This window comes from Perognathus longimembris, chromosome 22 (assembly GCF_023159225.1).
Source record: "Perognathus longimembris pacificus isolate PPM17 chromosome 22, ASM2315922v1, whole genome shotgun sequence".
NCBI lineage: Eukaryota > Metazoa > Chordata > Mammalia > Rodentia > Heteromyidae > Perognathus > Perognathus longimembris.
In genome coordinates, this window is record NC_063182.1 from 24197374 (window position 1) to 24216305 (window position 18932).

General features: G+C 35.2%; 1 protein-coding gene across 8 annotated transcripts in view; it reads right to left on the bottom strand.

Moving 5' to 3' along the window:
- Kiaa0825 (KIAA0825 ortholog) overlaps nucleotides 1-18932 on the bottom strand; it is a 393831-nt gene that overhangs the window by 349586 nt on the left and 25313 nt on the right. For 7 of the 8 annotated variants that reach the window (XM_048331260.1, XM_048331259.1, XM_048331256.1 and 4 more), the window contains exons 1-3: nucleotides 7217-7234; nucleotides 6871-6996; nucleotides 3717-3848 (exon numbers count right to left, since the gene is read on the bottom strand). In XM_048331260.1, the coding sequence (XP_048187217.1) occupies nucleotides 3717-3847 (131 nt within the window). In that variant the 5' untranslated portion in view covers nucleotide 3848; nucleotides 6871-6996; nucleotides 7217-7234. Of the gene's footprint in view, nucleotides 1-3716; nucleotides 3849-6870; nucleotides 6997-7216; nucleotides 7235-18932 lie in introns of those variants that run through there. The other variant, XM_048331257.1, reaches the window with a different exon arrangement.

Below are 18932 nucleotides of genomic sequence, written 5' to 3' on the forward strand. Positions count from 1 at the left end.
GTTAGAATACAAAAGTGCCAAGGGTAATTCAACCACTACAGTGTAAGTGTGGTATAACTGATTCGCCATGACATACAATTTTCTAAAAGCCATTCGGTTAGAAGGCAATAAATGAGTGCATAAATGATTTACACTCTTTTGGACTATGGTTATTATTCAGTATTTTATTTTTAAAAATATATACACCCTACACTATTATGTTTATTCTCCAGAGCATAATAAAAACATAATTGAATTTGATGAAAAATAGACTTGACTCTAAATGTGGTGTACAGCACATACAAAGACCCTCTTATTGTATCCCTTGTGAAGATCAATGGTCACTTGAGGTGGTTCTGCTCCAGGTTCCTTTTAATATATAGGCAATAAAATATTTTTAATTTAGAAATTATATCCTTCTATTCTATACTAAATTTTATTTTTAATAATAATGTCTGAATTTCAACCTATAATATAATTTATGAATGCAAAATACAATATTTTAATCATTGTTATATTTTTAAATGTGATTTTTTATCGACAAAGTAGGGCAGGAAATTAAGTTCAGCAAATAAAAAACAAAGTAAAAACAATAGTTCAGTGATCCCTTTGTTCTGATGAAGTCTAAAGGCCATTGTGAGAGAAATAAATTTTTTAAAAGAATTTCCAGTGGGTACAGTTGTGTATACCCACTTGTAATTCTAGCTACTCAGGAGGTGGAGACCAGATCAGTCAAATTGCACTTTGTTCCCAGCTTATGAAGAAAGTTAGGAAGACTCTATCTCAATAAACAAGGCATGTAAGGCAGCTGAGGCAGTGTACACCTGTGATCCCAGTTATGCAAGAGGCATGCACATGACGACTGTTGTTCAAGGCCAGCCCCAAGCAAAAGCAAGCCCTGTCCTGAAAAACAAATGAAAGGAAAATGGCTGAAGTGCGGCTCAAATGATGAAGTATCTGTCTAGCAAGCATGAGAACCTGAGAGATGATGGTGTGTGCATGTGCGTATGTATGTTTGTATGTATATATATATGCATATTATATGTGTGCATATATACACCATTTCTCAAATAATTGATCTGTGTGTGTGTGCTAGGGCTTCAACTCAGGGCCTGGGCCCTGTTTCTCAGTTTTATTGCTAAAGCCTAATATTCTACCACATGAGCTACAGCTCCATTTCTGGCTTTTTGGTAGTTAATTAGAGATAAGAGTTTCGTGGACTTTCCTGGCCAGGCTGGCTTCAAACCACAATCCTCAGACACTGAGGCCTACTGAGTAGCTAGCATTACAGGTGTGAGCCACCAGCACTCAGCAAAATAAGTGATTTGATAATCTATTTAAGTGAAAAGTATTTTTATTTATAATGTCCATTTGTTTAGAAATTCTGTGTTTTATATATATATAAACATAAAATTATATAAACATCATTAAAGTCATACAATCATTTTATATTTATATGTAATATCCTGTAATATCAAATATATACTCACAACAGTATGGGGTTAAGTCATTTATATGCTAACTTTATAATATATGTAATACATGTGTGTATATATATGTATGCTAAATAGGGAAATGAAACAAAAATAAGGAGTTCAATTCTCCTATTCATATTCAGGGTAAATATTTTCCTCCTCTCCTTTCTCATAAAGCATTTACCTTAGAAAAAACTTAATTGCAAGAGTTTTTCCTCTGTTTGGCATGTGTGCTTTGCAAGAGTAGATATGCCTTGTCAGCTCTGTGGCCCAGAAGTGTCCTACTAAAGAACTTGGCAGCTGTGGTTTTGAAACAGAAATAAATACCAATAGCAAAAGCTCCCTTAGTTCCAGTTGAAATGATAGGAGCCTAACTTGAGTGAGCACCTTGTTCAGGTTATAAAACTTCCTTCTGCGATAGGATATGAGAAGTTTGTTTCTCATGTTAGCTAACAAGGCGGTCTCCTCAATACCACAATAAAGTTAGAATGTTCTAGTGCAAAAAAATGCACAATCAAGACTTCTTACTGGAGTATCAGATTATTTATCCTGAGTGTGACTACTTGGCTCTATCAGGTGTGGCAAGATCTTGCTGTCTGGTCTACAGTTCCTTAGTGAATTGCCTGTCACACATATTCTAGCCTAGCATAATGTGTCACCAAATAAAATAATTGCTTTTCTTCTCTACTAATTTCACAAAGATGACTTCTGAGAATGGAGAAGATTTTGTGTTTAACTCAACAATATGCTCTCTTTCTAATGTGTTTGTGCTTACTCATGATGAAGAACCAACAGTTTTCTAATGTAATCTGGTAGAAAACTATTGCGAGAACATTTCACGTGCTTGATTCACTTTCTTTGAACCAATTATGTATACCTTAAAGGAGCTAATACACTTTAAAGAGGAAGTATGTCATTAAACAAAATAAATATTTACTGAGGTTTGCACATTTGTAACCCATATCCAGGCGATTAGAACTTTTGAACAAGAGGATTCAAATAAGTGAATGGCCTGGTTGGAGAGTGAATCTAGCGTCTTTTCTATTTAAGAACATGGATGAATAGAAAACCACTACATTGTACCTAATTCTGCCAATATTTTGTAACAAAAATTTTGGGGTACATGAAGAATCTGGCCTAAAAGCAATTAATGAAGTCCCTAGACTCCTATTTTAGTGAGATAAAGACTCAAAATGAGAAATGTCATGCAAAATAAATTTTATTTACTTATTTATTTTTATTGTAAAGGTGATGTACAGAGGGATTATGATCACATAAGTCAGATAAAGAGTACATTTCTATTTGAACAATATCATCCCTTGCCTCACTCTCTTCACATTTTTTCCCTCCCATCTCCATCCATGATTGTAAAGCTCATTTTATACAAAGTATCTAGTGAGTTATCACTACTGAATTTGTTCACCCTTTGTCCCAACATTTCTGTGTCTCCCGTTACCTTCCCAAAGACATATGAACAAACAAGACAAAATGAAATGAAAACAAATACAGCAATAAATAAGAAAAAAACCCTCTTGTTTCAATTTCCTGAAGTTCATTTTTATAAATATTATTTATGCACAAAACAAACTACTATTGCTGCTTGATCCACTCTGAACAATGTCTTCTTTTGATCTCAATGTGTGAATGCCTAGAGACTGTACAGTTCATCATGTCTTGGTGTATTTTTTCAAAATAAGTTTTTTGTTACTAATATTTAAGACAAAGTCTTGATTCTTATTTAGTGAAGGATAAGCTGGAATTTACTAACAACCTGCTTTGATTTTCTGAGTGCTAGAATTACAGACTTTTGCCAATATACCTGGCTCTAAAATAGTGTGTTTTTAAGTTCTGTTTTCAGCAGCTCACCAATGGTGACCTTATATTACCATCTTAAAACATGAATTTCAATTTTTAAAATTTCTGTGCTTGTCATTTAAACCACGTGCCTGTCTCTAACCAAATTAATGAAAATCCAGGATGAGTGTTTCAAACTCTAGAAACCATTCATGGAGATTTAATCAACTATAATGTGTCCACTTGATGATAATGCTCAGATTTTCTATTCTTCTTAAACATAGAACCCAGCTAAAAACAAGTATGTTAAAAATTAAAAGAGGGACTCTAAACAATATTTTTCATAAGGGGAAATGAAAATTAAATCCTAAAATTATATCAGTCCAGGGAAACTTTAAAGCATAGTAGGTAAATTTCCCATGGATGAAATGTGAAAAGTGCTTGTTTTAAATAAATAGCAGTACTTACCTTGCAGCATTTTGTTCGATCTGTTCATCAAGGTCACTGAAAATCTGCTTAAACTCCAAGTCTCCAGGAAATGAGTCTAACAAACACTGTAGGTCAAAGGAATTATGGGAATATTCGTCTTCCCAATCCATTCTGAGGAACAAGAATAAATAATAAACATGTCAGTCCCCTCAAATAAGGAAAAAAAATGGAAAATCATCTCAAATTGTGATACAAAATAATAATAAAGAGTAAGAAGTTCCATTTATAGACACAATGAATTACAGATGTGGGAAAATTAAAGTATCACTAAAGGTTGGAGTATTTTATTATTGATTCATCATGAATGTGACCTAGGTTCCACACTTCTCCATGGTATGAAAGCTGAAAATAAAACCAGCCATCCCATCCAAGAGTGTCAACCATCTTGCTGCTCACCAGAAGCCAAAAATGTAAGGAAACAGAAACATGCAGAAATCACTGTAAACACAGGGGAATGCAGCTGAAACTCAACACTTTCCTCCATCTTTCTCAGTATCCTCACCTGGAAATTGCAGCCTTAAGTTTTATAAACCTCATTCCCCTTGGGCCTATTTTCATGTAAAAAGGGCAAAATTATAAAGGTTTCCCTCGCAATGCTTTAAGAACCTCAGTATATACTTCTCCTTAAGGCATAGACTTAAGCCTCTCACTATCAATGTTTCAGATTCATTCATTCAATATTTATTTAATGTTTGCTTAGTAACAGGCACTGCTCTAAAGGTTCATGTATGGCTGCAACAAGCCAAAAATCCTTGCCTTCATTTAGTTTGCTCCAGTGGGGAGGGTAGACTTAAAAAAATCAATTTCATTGTCAAGGTGAGGTACACAGAGGTTAGTTACATTCTTAAGGTAGTGAATGTGTTTCTTGTCAAACTTGTTATACCCTCCTCCACCTGAAGTTGTACAGTTCATTTCCAGCATAGTGTCTTGTGAGTATTGCTGTTGCACTGGTTTACCTTCTGTCCTTTGTCTCACCATTTTGATGTTCCCCTTCCTTCCCTAATCCAGACACACACACACACACACACACACACACACACACACACACACACACACACTACCTGGGGTACCAAAATCAAATTCAGTGACAAAAGGGGATAAACCACATAGAAAAAAATGAAATAAGAAAGTAGTATCTTCACACAGTACATTAAAAATAAAAACAACAACAATGAAAAATTACTTGTTTCCGATCTTGGAGTTCATTTCTTTCAAATCATAGTTTGAAGACAGCCTAGATAAGGAAAGTCTGGGAGACATTTATGTCCAATTAACTACCAACAAAGTCAGAAGTAGAGCTGTGGCTCAAGTGGCAGAGAACTAGCCTTGAACACTAAAGCTCAAGCCCCAGGACCAGCGTGCACAGCTGCATGCACGCGCACACACACGGAGTTTCTGTGGTATTGGTTGTGTGTTTATATCCTTGGTTCTGGAATGAAACAATAATGGGCTGAAAGATCATTTAGCATTCAGATGAAGCTGTTGATTATGATTTTGATTTACCTATCTAACATGGTGTACAACTTGTTAAATCTAACCCACGTGTGGAAAACAATCAATGAACACAAAGAATATAACAAATGTCAGTTGATAATAGTACTTAACTAGGGCTGGGAATATGGCCTAGTGCTAAAGTGCTCGCCTCGTAGACATAAAGCCCTGGGTTCAATTCCTCAGCACCACATATATAGAAAAAGCCAGAAGTGGTGCTGTGGTAGATTGCTAGCCTTGAGCACAAAGAAGCCAGAGTCAGTGCTCAGGCCCTGAGTTAAAGCCCTAGGACTGGCAAAACAAACAAACAAACAAAAGCAAATGGTACTAAACTATTCAACTGATGATGTTCCAGGGTTTTAAGGTGAGCTGACTAGATCTGTTGATACTCCCATATCTATGATTAGTCTTATAGGTGTGATCAAGACAGGAATAACAAGTCATCTAGCACCAGCAAGTTTATGATGCTTAATCGCAGGCTAAGGAAAAACTTGCCAACAAAATAGAGTTTGGTGATGCATGCCTGTAATCCCAGCTATCTAGGAGGCAGAAGTAAGAGAATCACAGTCTGAGATCAGACCCAGGCAGAAAGGGAGACACTGTCTGAAAAACGAAAGCTGAAAAGGGACCTTGTTCAAGTAGCAGAGTACTTGCTCAACAAAGGCTTTGAGTTCTATCTCCAGTGTTAGTAAAAACAAAACTAAAAACCTCCCAAAAAACCACTACAAAGAAAATAAATAAGCCGGAGCACATAGTAATTCACATGACATATAAAGAAGGGCAGTGGTTGATGCAACAGTTGATGCTATTGTTTGGAGAGAGAAATTTTTGTGTTACCAGGACAGTGATTCAGCATGCACTAGAGTGGACTCAAGTTCAGACCACTATCACTACTATTGTCTGAGTAGAAAAATTACAACCTGAAACAAAACCATAACAACAAAAAATTTTAAAACTTTCTGTGTTTCTAATCAGTTTTTTCTATAAGATTTAAAAAAGCAATGAATAGTTTTCAATCTAGTATGAATGGCCAACCTAATAATAAATATTGCTTTCTAAAATGATGAAAGAGTTATGCTTGAAAAATTGAACCTAAGACAAATGTTTGTAAAGCACGTTAGCTGGGAAAAATTATAGTATTATCAAATTTATAACAGCTGAGTTATAAATTCTCCAAAATAGTGACTGAAAGAAATTATGAATATACTATAAACACTGCCAGAAAACATTATAATAACAATTTTAAAACACCATATGTGATCTAAAAAAACAGATTGAAAGCTTACTTGTCCTTTGCCATATTTTTATGTTTATTTACTTATACTGGTTCTGTGGCTTGAACACAGAGCCTGAGTACTGTCTTTGATCTTTTGCACCCAAGGCCGGTGCTCTAGCATTTTAGCTACAGCTCTATTCAGACTTTGTGGTGGTTAATTGGACACGGGAGTCCTACAGACTTTCCTGCCTGAGCTGGCTTTGAACCATAATTCTCAGACATCAGCTTCCTGAATAGCTAGAATTACAAGACTGAGCCACCAGCACCCAGTCACTATTTTTAAGTAAGGATAGAGATCCTTTAAAAAAAGAATAGACATTCTTCATTTTATTTAAGCTTACACAATATCAAGAGTTCTTATTTTACCTTTTGTTATTTCTTCAGTAATAAATCTCAAAGTTCCACTTCTATATACCAAACCAATACTTGCTTAAAAATAAGTAGAAGACGAGAAAGACCAAAACAAAGACAAAAACAAACAAACAAACAAACAAAAAAACACTGGGGGGGCTAGGGATATGGCCTAGTGGCAAGAGTGCCTGCCTCGTATACATAAGGCCCTGGGTTCGATTCCCCAGCACCACATATACAGAAAATGGCCAGAAGCGGCGCTGTGGCTCAAGTGGCAGAGTGCTAGCCTTGAGCAAAAAGAAGCCAGGGACAGTATTCAGGCCCTGAGTCCAAGCCCCAGGACTGGCCAAAAAAAAAAAAACACTGGAAAGAAATCCACTCTGAAATGGAAAAAGAAAAAAGAAAAACATTAGGAGCATGTAATGTAATCTCTGTAGAAAAGCCCAGTGAAAAGCTTCATATGTCTCCTCAGATTTGCAAACAAACTAACATTAATGTGTCTACCAGCTCAGGTCCTATGAAGTCCTGCATTCAACATCAGTGTCTAACTCAGAACACACACTGTTAATGTGTATGACAATGAAGTGATACACTGTGATGAATGTTTCATATGTTGTACTATAATAACACACATGTAACTCTACATGTCATGCAATGAATAGTCAGGAGATCTGAGGCTTGCTATTGGTTCTGCTATGTAACCTTGGGCAGATAACTCAAATCTCTTTAAAAGGAAAGCTGTCATGTTCCTCATCTCTAGAATGAAATGTGTCGATTTATTATGTTTCAATGATTCTGCTAGTTATCAATTTGTTGTATTCTGTAAGGGATGGTGCAAAGAGAACACATTTCTAAGCAGCCCAATTGACCTATTTGTTCATTAAGTACCATCATTTTACTTTTGTCCTCTCAAAACATTTTTTAAAAGGGTCTCATATTGCCCGAGTTGGCTTTGAGCTCTTGGCTCAAGTGACCCTCCTGCCTTAGTCTCTTGAGTAGGTGAGGCTCCAAGCATGCAACGCCCATGCCTGCTACAGAGTTTTGTGGGTTTTTAAAAATTATATATAATATATATGCATGTATATATAAATGTATGTAATATATACTCTCTCTGTGTGTGTGTGTGTGTGTGTATGTGTGTGTGTGTACTGTGCTGGTACTGGGGCTTGAACTCAGGGTCTTATGCTTTTACACAACTCTTTCAATTACAGCTGATATTCTACTACTTGAGCCACACTTTCAATTCTGAGGTTTTGCTGGCTAGAGTCTGCTCTGGCTGGCTTAGAACCATGATCTTCTGTTCTCAGCTTCCTGAGTAGCTAGGATTACAGGCACCTAGCTCATATTGTTGTATATTAAACATTTTTAAATTCATAAGTAAACTATTAACCTTTAACCTCTCCAGGCTCTGTCTGGCTGCAAAGTTGAAAATGTCAAATGATTTTTTACACCAAGTTAACTTTTCATACAAAAATCTGATTAATTTATTCTCTTAAAAGACAAACTTCAATATTTAGAAAATATAAGACATGCTTAGACTTAATTCAGCCTTTCTCAGGAGATGCGAGATAATCAGTCTCGGTTTTAAGTATTTTTAGAAGCCATGATTAGCTTTGTACTTTTTTAATGAGCATCAAATAGATATACAGGGACTTTATCTGGTCATAACTATATATTGTATGCATATAATGTACCTTAATGAGACTTACCTCTCCTTTACTCTCCTTCATTCCCCCTCTTCTTCCCAAATGAATCCCAAGCAGTTTTACAGTTATTTTCACACATATAAATAAAGTATATTGACCATGTTCCCCCTTCTATCCTATCCCCATTCATGTCCCCCCTCCCATTAGCACCCATATCCGAGACGGAATCTGTTTTACATCCCTGTCATTCATTAAGGTGTATACTATTTGGTCAATGTGTATTTTGCATTTGCATAGACAGTACTTTAATCAGATTGATTCCCTTACTTTCACTTTCCCCATCTCCCTTTCCTTATTCAAGAACTTTCAGTGAGTATTTTTCTTTTCTTTCTTTCTTTTTTTTTTTTTGAACATGGGTACGTGAATGCCTCTATGGTAGCTTGGCTTACATCTCTTTGCACATATGTCCAAAGTGGTATCACTGGATCTACTTTCATCTTTGATAGTTTTACTTTCATCTGAGGAAACTCCATACTAATTTAAATAATGGTTGCACTAGTTTACATTCCCACCAACAGTGTACAAATATTCCTTTTCCCCATGCTTAAAAAAAACAAACCACTATTTATTTATTTATTTTGTTCTTAACAATGGTCAGACTGACTGGAGTGAGATGAAATCTTAAAGTCACTTTGACTTACATTTCCTTGATGACTAGAGATATTGAACATTCCTTCATATATTTATTGGCCATTTATCTTTCTTAGTTTGAGAATTGACTGTTTAATTCATTTTCCCACTTATTAAACTGTTGGTTCTTTGGGAGTATGGTTTTTTAAGTTCCCTACATATCTTGGTTAATCTCTTGAATCTTATCAAATGTATAGACAGCAAAGATTTTCTCCTGTTTTATAAACTATCTTTTCCTCAGTCTAGTGACCATTTCCTTTGCTGTGCAGAAGCTTTTTAGTTTGATGCAATCTCATTTTGTCAATTCCTGTTCTTTTTTGCTGAGCTATTGGAATTATGTTCAGAAGTTACTGTTTATGCCAATATGTTGTAGTGTTTTCCCTATAGTAGTTTCAAACTTTCTGGTCTTACATTAAGGTTTTTTGACTCACTTTTAATTGTTACTAGTATAGAGTGAAAGACTAATGGCATGTAGTTTCATTCTTCTGCCTGTGGTTGTCCTGTTTTCTAAATATTCATTTAAGAGCTAGTTTTTCTTTTTTTTTCTTTTTTTTTTTGGCCAGTCCTGGGCCTTGGACTCAGGGCCTGAGCACTGTCCCTGGCTTCCTTTTGCTCAAGGCTAGCACTCTGCCACTTGAGCCACAGCGCCACTTCTGGCCGTTTTCTGTATATGTGGTGCTGGGGAATCGAACCCAGGGCCTCATGTATACGAGGCAAGCTCTCTTGCCACTAGGCCATATCCCCAGCCCGAGCTAGTTTTTCTTAACCATAAATTTTGAAATCTTTTGTCAAAAGTCAGATGGCTGTATTTGCATGGATTTCTGCATCTTCTATTATGTTGTATTAATCTTTATGCCTATTTTTGTGCCAGTACCCTACCATGATGTTTTTAATACTGTAGTGCTACAGGGCCATCATTTTCCCTAGGCCTGCCACATAGGGAGATGAAGTCGAATCTATAGCTTAGGAAGAAATGATGCAAAAAGAGGAAATGTGAGGCAGCAGGATCTTCTCGTATGGTAATGGACTCCTTATACAACCCTTTGGTGCCCTAATAAGTTCAAAGTATAAGGTAGTACATATGCCTGAGCTCTTCTGACTTGGCAGACTCCTTAGTCAAGACATATGGAGCCAAATGACATGTTGCATTCCTGCACAAGGACAAGAAAGACAGCAGGAATCATACTTGCACAAGCCATTATGTATACTTGTTACACTGTTAGGTATGTTATGGATACTTGTGTTATTCTTTGTATTTCTGGAAATGCTTGCTTTGATGGTTGGATAAAAATAGACAGATAAGTGAACATGTTGTCATTTTTAAACTCAAATCAGACTTTTCTTCTGGTCTGGCTCTTTTTTTCTTTTCCATCCATGTATAGTAATAAGAAAACTTCCTACATAATTCACAAAATTCTTTCATATGTAGTTTAAGTTATCCATTCCATTTCTAAATTAATTTTTGCTAGGCCTTGATACTTAGGGAGTTTACTGAACTATGGATTCAAGTTATGATGGTAAAGTAATGATAATTATGAGTATACATCTTATAGAGCACTTATATGGGTCAAGCATTGCGATAACTCTTTAATACAGACAAACTCATTTAATTCTTATACATATCCCTATGGGAAAGTTACTCTTAGAATTGAAGATGTGGAAAAGGAGGCACAGAAAAAGTTATGGCTGGCTCAGTCACTTACATAGGAAGTGGAAAGCTGGGACTCAGACCACTTCAAAGGTTGACTTTGAATCACTATGCTAGAAAAAAAAAACCTCTCTGTTTAGACAAACACTTCAAAAAATATTTCCTTCTTATAGATACTGAATTATTTTCTGCCACATACATTTCACAAATTCCCCTAGAATCATTATAAACATTGCTTATTACCAAGTTATGTAATTGTAGGAAAGCAAAAATTATTTTTTAAGGCTAGCTATTTCCCTGTGATATTACATAACTGTCACAAGTTTCTTTCTTTTCATTAATTAGTGGTTTATATTTTAATGTTTTAGTCTTCCCAAAAGATTTAACAAGATTCACGTGGATTTCAATTTGCTGATAGTTATTTAAATCACCTTCTATATTGAGACCTTACATTAGGACAAAGAATTTGTTATTCTATTCAAATTATTACTCAGCACATTTCCATATTGTGCTTTCCTTCATGGACTACTATATTTTCTGCTAATGGTTACAGAAGTTCTGATTATTATGTGATTAAAAATACAAATCTGAGAAATATTCATACTAACACACTATTGCTATTAAGAGTCACCATTTTAAAATAAAAGATATTTCATCCTAACTCTTCTATTAATGATTTGTATATGTGTGCAAATGAAATTGACAGGATCAGTGAGAATATACTACTGTAGTTTGACAAGCAAACAGAATAATAGTCAAATGATTTGCTTGCCAAATCAGACATGGCTTTATTTTTCAATGCACTTATTTTTTCAGAAAATATTTTCATTTTAATAACTCTCTAATCTCCAATATGAATTCGTAGTCACCTCTAGTTTTAATAGAACAGTCAAACCAAGTGAAAATAAATTGTAATTTTATATTTTTATAATTGGATTAATATATTTCACAATTTTAAAGTCATAAAATTATTATATATTTTGAGATTGGAACAAACAGTTTTTCAACTCATGGTGTTAATGTTTAACTAATAAATTTTTATTAGAGTAAAACCATATTAATTTAAGAGGACATATCTATATTAGTAGAAGGTTTAGTTATAGGGCCATTTTTTTTCAAATTTTTATTATCAAACTGATGTACAGAGAGGTTACAGTTTCATACGTTAGGCATTGGATACATTACTTGTACTGTTTGTTACCTTGTCCCTCATACCCCCCTCCCTCCTCCCCCTTTCCCTTTCCCCCCATGAGGTGTTCAGTTCACTTAGACCAAATTATAGGGCCATTTTTAAAGGAAGTTGCATTATATATCCAAGGGAAATCATAAATATAGCTTATGAGATGTTAACTTCATTTTTAATAATTTTTGTGCATGTGTGCTGGTCCTGGAGTTTGTAGCTTAGGCACTGTCCCTGAGCTTTAGTATTCAAGGCTCCTGCTCTACCCCTCAGGCCACAGCTATACTTCCAGCTATTTTTTAGTAGTTTATTGAAGTGTCAAACTGTGACCCTCAGATTTCAGCCTTTTGAGTAGGCAGGGTTACAGTTGTGAGCCACTGGTCTCTAGCTTCTCTAAATATAATAGTTTAAACTTAAGATACACTATCAAAATTGGTGTTTCTAAAAGATTTGGGTTCTTAAAGTATATTCTAGGGGTTTAAAAATTTGTCCTAAAAGGTTATTCAAATTAGCTAGTCATTCAGAATGGTGATATTAAAATAAAGTAGCTTAACATTAATCTTATAAAAATGGTATACAGGGGCTGAGAATATGGCCTAGTGGCAAGAGTGCTTGCCTTGTATACATGAAGCCCTAGGTTCGATTCCCCAGCACCACATATATAGAAAACGGCCAGAAGTGGTGCTGTGACTCAATGGCAGAGTGCTAGCCTTGAGCAAAAAGAAGCCAGGGACAGTGCTCAGGGCTTTAATCCAAGGCCCAGAACTGGCAAAAAAAAAAAGGTAAACTGTAACCTCTCTGTATATCAGTTTGATAATAAAAATTTGAAGAAAAAAAATGGTATAAATTGTGATACCCTTCCATGATTTCTAGGGCTTGCTCTGTTAATTGCCACTGGTTTTATATTTCATTAATATCTATTTTGGCTGGTTATAAACATGTTTAAGTTTCTGGCTGGCTGGAAGCTGACAGAACTCTGTCTACAGCCCACTTCTTTTTCATATCCTTTTAACAAAATAGTAGCCTATATTTTACAATTCTGTGATTTTACTATTTCTCAACTCAGCCATCTGACAAACAATGAAGGGGACATTTTTTACATCCAAACATCCTTAGTCTCTTTGCACTAAATGTTACTAATAGTCACTCCTTTCTGAAATTGTGTCATCTCATAACAACTTCCTAAGTACTATGTCTCCTTTGTTTTCTTCTAATGTCTCACACCATTTGTTCACAGGTTTCTGGTAGGAGTCATCATTTTGGGTAAGCTGGCCAGCTCCTGACAATTCATTTCTTTTTTAAATCTGATACACAAAATGGAAAGATGAAATGGTGTCCATATCTGTGCTATATGATGCACCTTCCCTACTCATAACCAATTGCTTCAGGGTTAGACCAGCCAGATGGTCGAACCACACTAAATGAATCTGAAGGTTTAGAATAAAGGCTGAGAGAGAAAATTGCTAGTAATAAACCAATCAACCGAATTCTAGCCTCCCAAGGGAAGAATACTTGTCAATTCTGTTGATTGAGACCCCTGTACTAACTGCTTCCATAGTTTTGTGTTAGCTATGTGAGATGTACAAAATATATACATCTCCTACTCTAATGACTACTTCTTTTTTAACCAAAGTGGTTTTTAAAATTTTTATTAAACTAATAAACATCTTGGTTGCCTCTTGTACAATCCCTGCATTAACAAAGATACTGTCTCTAGATCTATGAGAGACTTCAGCGCATGTTATCCCAAATTATGCCCTTAGTACTAGAGAAAACAGTTAAAGCAGAAAAGCCTCTTGGACTTGCTTCCTATATCCTCCCCAGAAGAGGGCCATAAAACAATTCTCTAATCTTCCTCTGAAGACAACCTTAAACATTCATTCTACAAGTGTCCACCCTGTATCATAAGGAGAGCGCTGTCTGAAGACACAATGAAGAATCAGAATGGGCCCTGCTAAGTTCACCACAAATTTTTATAAATGGATCCTATTCATTGACAAACGAATCAGCCACTCATACTACAATCATACATTTGCACAGCTCTCATAAACATCTACAAATTTCCCTGTTACTTGTGGTTTTCATTTCTGAAGTTTCCTGTGCCCTCTAAAATTTCCATTACTCTACTTTACATTTTCCTATTAATAATCTATTTCCTATTAATAATTCATTTTAGGGGCCTCAGCCATGAGCATAGATGAAAGGTACACACCTGCTTTTTATTGTAAACACTTCTTCATGAAAATTACTCTTTTTCTGCAATTTTATAATACATTGTTTTTCTTAATGTTTATTTTATTCTTATTGAGTTATTTGGCTCAGATTTCATAAAATCTCTCCCTATGGGTACCCACCGTATAGATTCTTGAGGTTTTCTTTTTTTTTTAAATCTCATTCTTTGGCATTTTGTTTAGTTGGGTTTGTTTTTGTTTTGTGTTTTTTTGTTTTATTTTTAAGTCCAAGACCTGTACTCGAACTTGGTACCTGCTGCTTTTGCTCTTTGGCTAGCTCTCTACCAACTGAACCATACCTCCAACCCCATGGCACTTCCTTCTCTTTCCTACACATTTCATGCTAGAGTTCATGTCCTCTTTTCATTCTACATGTTCCTTTCTTTCCTCTATTGCCACTCTGCAGAAACTCCAAAGTCTATCTTTGTATCTCTATAGTCTTGCCTTCAAAACCTCAACATATATTTCCAATCAATGCACAATCATACATGCCCAAATTTAATTTGAAATCTTTAAACCTACCTCTTTCTACATTACAGGCTGACCAGCTACCTAATCTCTTTGTCCTTTGACCTTGTATGTTAAATCAGGATCAGCTTCCTTTTGTATGATCTGATAGCTAAGAATCATATTTATTTTTCTAGTGTGTTGCAAACATAAAAAGTAAAACTGGAATACATTTCAAATGTCATATGTGGGCCACAAATCCTATAATATATACTATCTGGTTAGTTATAACAGTCCTGTCTTACATGGTCACCAGGTGCTCTCAAATTTGTCTTTTTCTCCTCTCTGCTTCTAGTGTCCTAAATCTAGACATGATGCTTTGCTGAAAAGGCTGGACATAACTTTTATTTGGCTTCCTAGACACACAAATGTCCTGGCATACCAAATATTTTCTTAATTTTTATGGTTATTGTAAAGGTGATATACAGAGGGGTTACAGTTACATAAATCAACATAGTATCCAGTACATAACAAATACTTTTCAAGTTTTGTTATGTTCCTCTTTTCTGGAACAGAATGTCAAAAACCTTTGGAATTCCCTAAATGATGTGATGTGTCTTTTGTTATTCATGCCTGAATTTCTACAAATCAGACAACTTTATGGGTCTGAGAGTGTGAGTGTGTATGTGTGTGTGTGTGTGTTGTGTGTAAGAATGGACTTGATCTTAGAGACCTGGCTTTTGCTTAGCTTTTTCCCCTCAATGCTGATACTCTACCACTTACCACTTGAGTCACAACTCTAGTTCTGGCTTTTTCTTATGTAGATAGAGATAAGAGTTTCTAGGATGTCTTTCCTTGGCTGCCTTTGATCATTCCCTGTGTATCTAGGATTACAAGCATGGGCTACCAGCACTGGGCTACCAGCACTGGGCCACAGTTATTCTTTCAGGGTCCTTAGAAGGATTCAAGAGGAAAATATGTCACAAGAAGAACCAATCACCTGACCATTGGGTTGGAACTTTAAGCTCCCTTGTTTACCCATTTGCTAAAACTCCAAGGAGGGATGAGGGGTTTGATGTTGAATCAAATGATTTAATAAATCATGCCTACATAATAAAACAACAAATATTTGAACAGAGGTTTAGGGAGCTTCCCAGTTGTCAAACACACCCATGTCTCTAGAGGCTAGCACAGCAAGAGGAAACTATGCTACAATATCTATCCTTACTTGGTCCTATGTGTTTCCTCCATTTAGCTGTTCTTGACTTGTCTCTTGTAAATACAGCTGAAAGTACAGGGCTTTCCTGATTTCTGTGAGACATGCTAATGAATAATTCAACCTGATGGAAAGTTGTTAAGAATGCTAGCATTTTTACTTAGCTAGACTGGAATATGTGGGTCATCTAGGGAGAGTACATGCAGCTGGCATCCAAAGTCAGGGCAGTCTTGTGGGGTATGCCTCCACCAGTCTGTGTCTGACTTAAAATGGATTCAATCACAGGAAACCTAGTTGGTGTCTGCCTTGCATATGGGCACTTGACTTTTCATTTTACAAACTAAATCTTGTCATTTCACTAGTTGATTTAAAAACACCCAGGGTTTTCTAAAATGCATGCTATAATACCAAGCTCTTTACTCTGATTTGTCTCTTTGTCTCCCTTCCTTCCCCCTCTTCTATATATGATATACAAACGTATATGTATTTATGAACAATTTTATTTACTGTAACTTTCCTTGATTGAAAGTTTGATGCAGTCTATTTTAACTTCCTAAACTAAAAATGTTCAGGGAAGATTATTTTTTAAAATTTATTTATTTTCAAAGGAATGTACAGAGGGGTTACAGTTTCATATGTAAGGGAGTAAGTACATTTCTTATCAAACTTGTTACTTCCTCCTGCATTTTCTCCCACTTTTCCCCCTCCCCAGTCCCCTCCCCAACCTCCTCCGAGTTGCACATTTGGTTTACAGCATACTGTCTTGTGAGTACTGCTGTTACATTGGTTTGCCTTTTACCCTTTGTCTCTACATTTTGGTGTTCCCCTTCCCTGGTTCCGATAAAGGTACATACAAAACCCAGTGTACTAAAGTCAGTTACAATGACATCAGGGGTAAAACCATGGGGAAGAAAGACAAAAGATAAAGGCATAATTTTATATGGTAGTTGAAAATGGATTATATTTATACATATGATGTCATTTATATTATATGAAGCTATGTACTTCATGCAGATGATGCTATACAAACACATATCTATAATAATATTAGTTAGGTATCCCTTTAAACAGAAAAAAGTTAGGTACATTGTGGCTAAAATCATTATAAAGTGCTTTATAAACAATTTAGATAATTCTAAATATTTGGAAAGGTAAGAAAATATACCTATGAAAAATTGGAATTTAAGCCATCAATTAAAATTTAGATGTGTGCCTTGAAATGATTCCTAATTTTACTCTACAAAAAGAAAAACTAGATAAGGTTTAATGTTTTGTCATATAGCCTTTCCAGTATTCTTTTTAATTGCACAGTTTAACAGAAAGATAATTTATCAAAGGTTAGAAAAATTCATATAAAACAACTTGAAAATCTGTTTTTAAAAGCAATCAGTGAAAGTAAATATAGAATTCTTTATGTTTAATCTAAAATCCCATCACTATACTTGCTCTCTACTTTATGTGCTACTTAACATATCTCAGCAGTGAATCTATCATATCAACATAGTCATCATGATGCAAGCTGCAAATAATAGAGAGTGTCAGTGTCAATTTTGCTTTCTCACACTTGCTTCCCTTCACTTCATCTGATTTTAATAATCCCTGTCAAACCACAAACAGTCCAAATTACCTTCATGACACATAAGCTTTCAAGGAGCAGACAGAATCTCAACTTTCATTTAGCAACTACAAAAGAAAGCTGTCCAGCTGGACAAATATTATTTCCACACTTGACAATCTCTATAGTTGAGCATGCATTTTAATTTTAACTAAACCTGCCAGGAGTTTGATATGAGCTTCTTGTTTTGTGTAGATTGACTCACAGGATTATCAGACCAATGACTGTAATTGTGAAGAGAGAACCCAGCATTTATCTACTAAAAGATGAATCACATACCAAAGCTGAGGGAGCAAAGTGAATATAAACCAGGCAATGTGTAGGTAAAGTACCTAAAATGGGTACTTTAATTATTAAAGACTAAATATACATAATTCATTTCTTATAATTTGAAAATAACTAATAAGTCAAAACAAAGTAAGTAATTAAAATTGTACTTATAGATATTATAGAGAAACAGGTACTAATAATAAAATCTAAAGGGAATTTTTAAAATTTTGGAATGATTCAATTTCCAAGTCAGATTTCTATAAAAATTATATTTGGCAAAAAAAAAACAACCCTCTACCTACTGAACAATATGCTCTTTATATGCAGTGAAATTTCCAAAATATTCAGAATAAAAATGTGTAGAATACAATAAAAGCCACGATACAAAACTATATGAAGAACTATTATCTCTTCAAAGTTTACTAGATATACTTAAAGATTTCAAACTGCAAAAAATTTCTAGAAACATTTCCTTTCTAAGCTAGATCCAACTCTGTCTAAAGACAGTGCTTCCCTCCAACCTACTACATCAACCTTAGACCTAGGTTCTTTCCTTAAAGTGAATCAATTGACTCAGAGCAATGTTCCTATTTCACCTCCATCTTGGACACTGAAATAGGAACTTGGACACTGATTTTGCTTTAAGCACTGACTCTCCACTTGGGCCAGCAGAGCTGCAATACATGCAGAATAAAATCTTGGCATCCTCCATTTTCTATCTGCATCACTACCTTAAACTGTGCCGTTTCTACATATATACATGTTAATCACATTAGGAACTTTTATCTGGCAGTCCTACTTTAAGGCATAATTTTTATTATAGCCAGGGAGATTACAGATTATCGACTATCAGTTTTCCAGTAGTTTCAGACCACCAGATAAATATCTAGAATTCTTATTTGCCTTACTCTGTAGGAACTACCTTGGGTTCTAAGAATAACAGGGCTTCTAGAACATCTTCTGATGAGTCAATCCTGCCCTTAAGCAATACTCATTTCCTTATCACAGACAAGGCATTATGTGGACATCGTAAAATGATTAACTAAATCACAGTGTGACAAAGACTATGTGACTAACCATAAACTTCTTACTAGCTATAGAAAGAGAGACCTTAGGATGCTATGTCCATGCAGA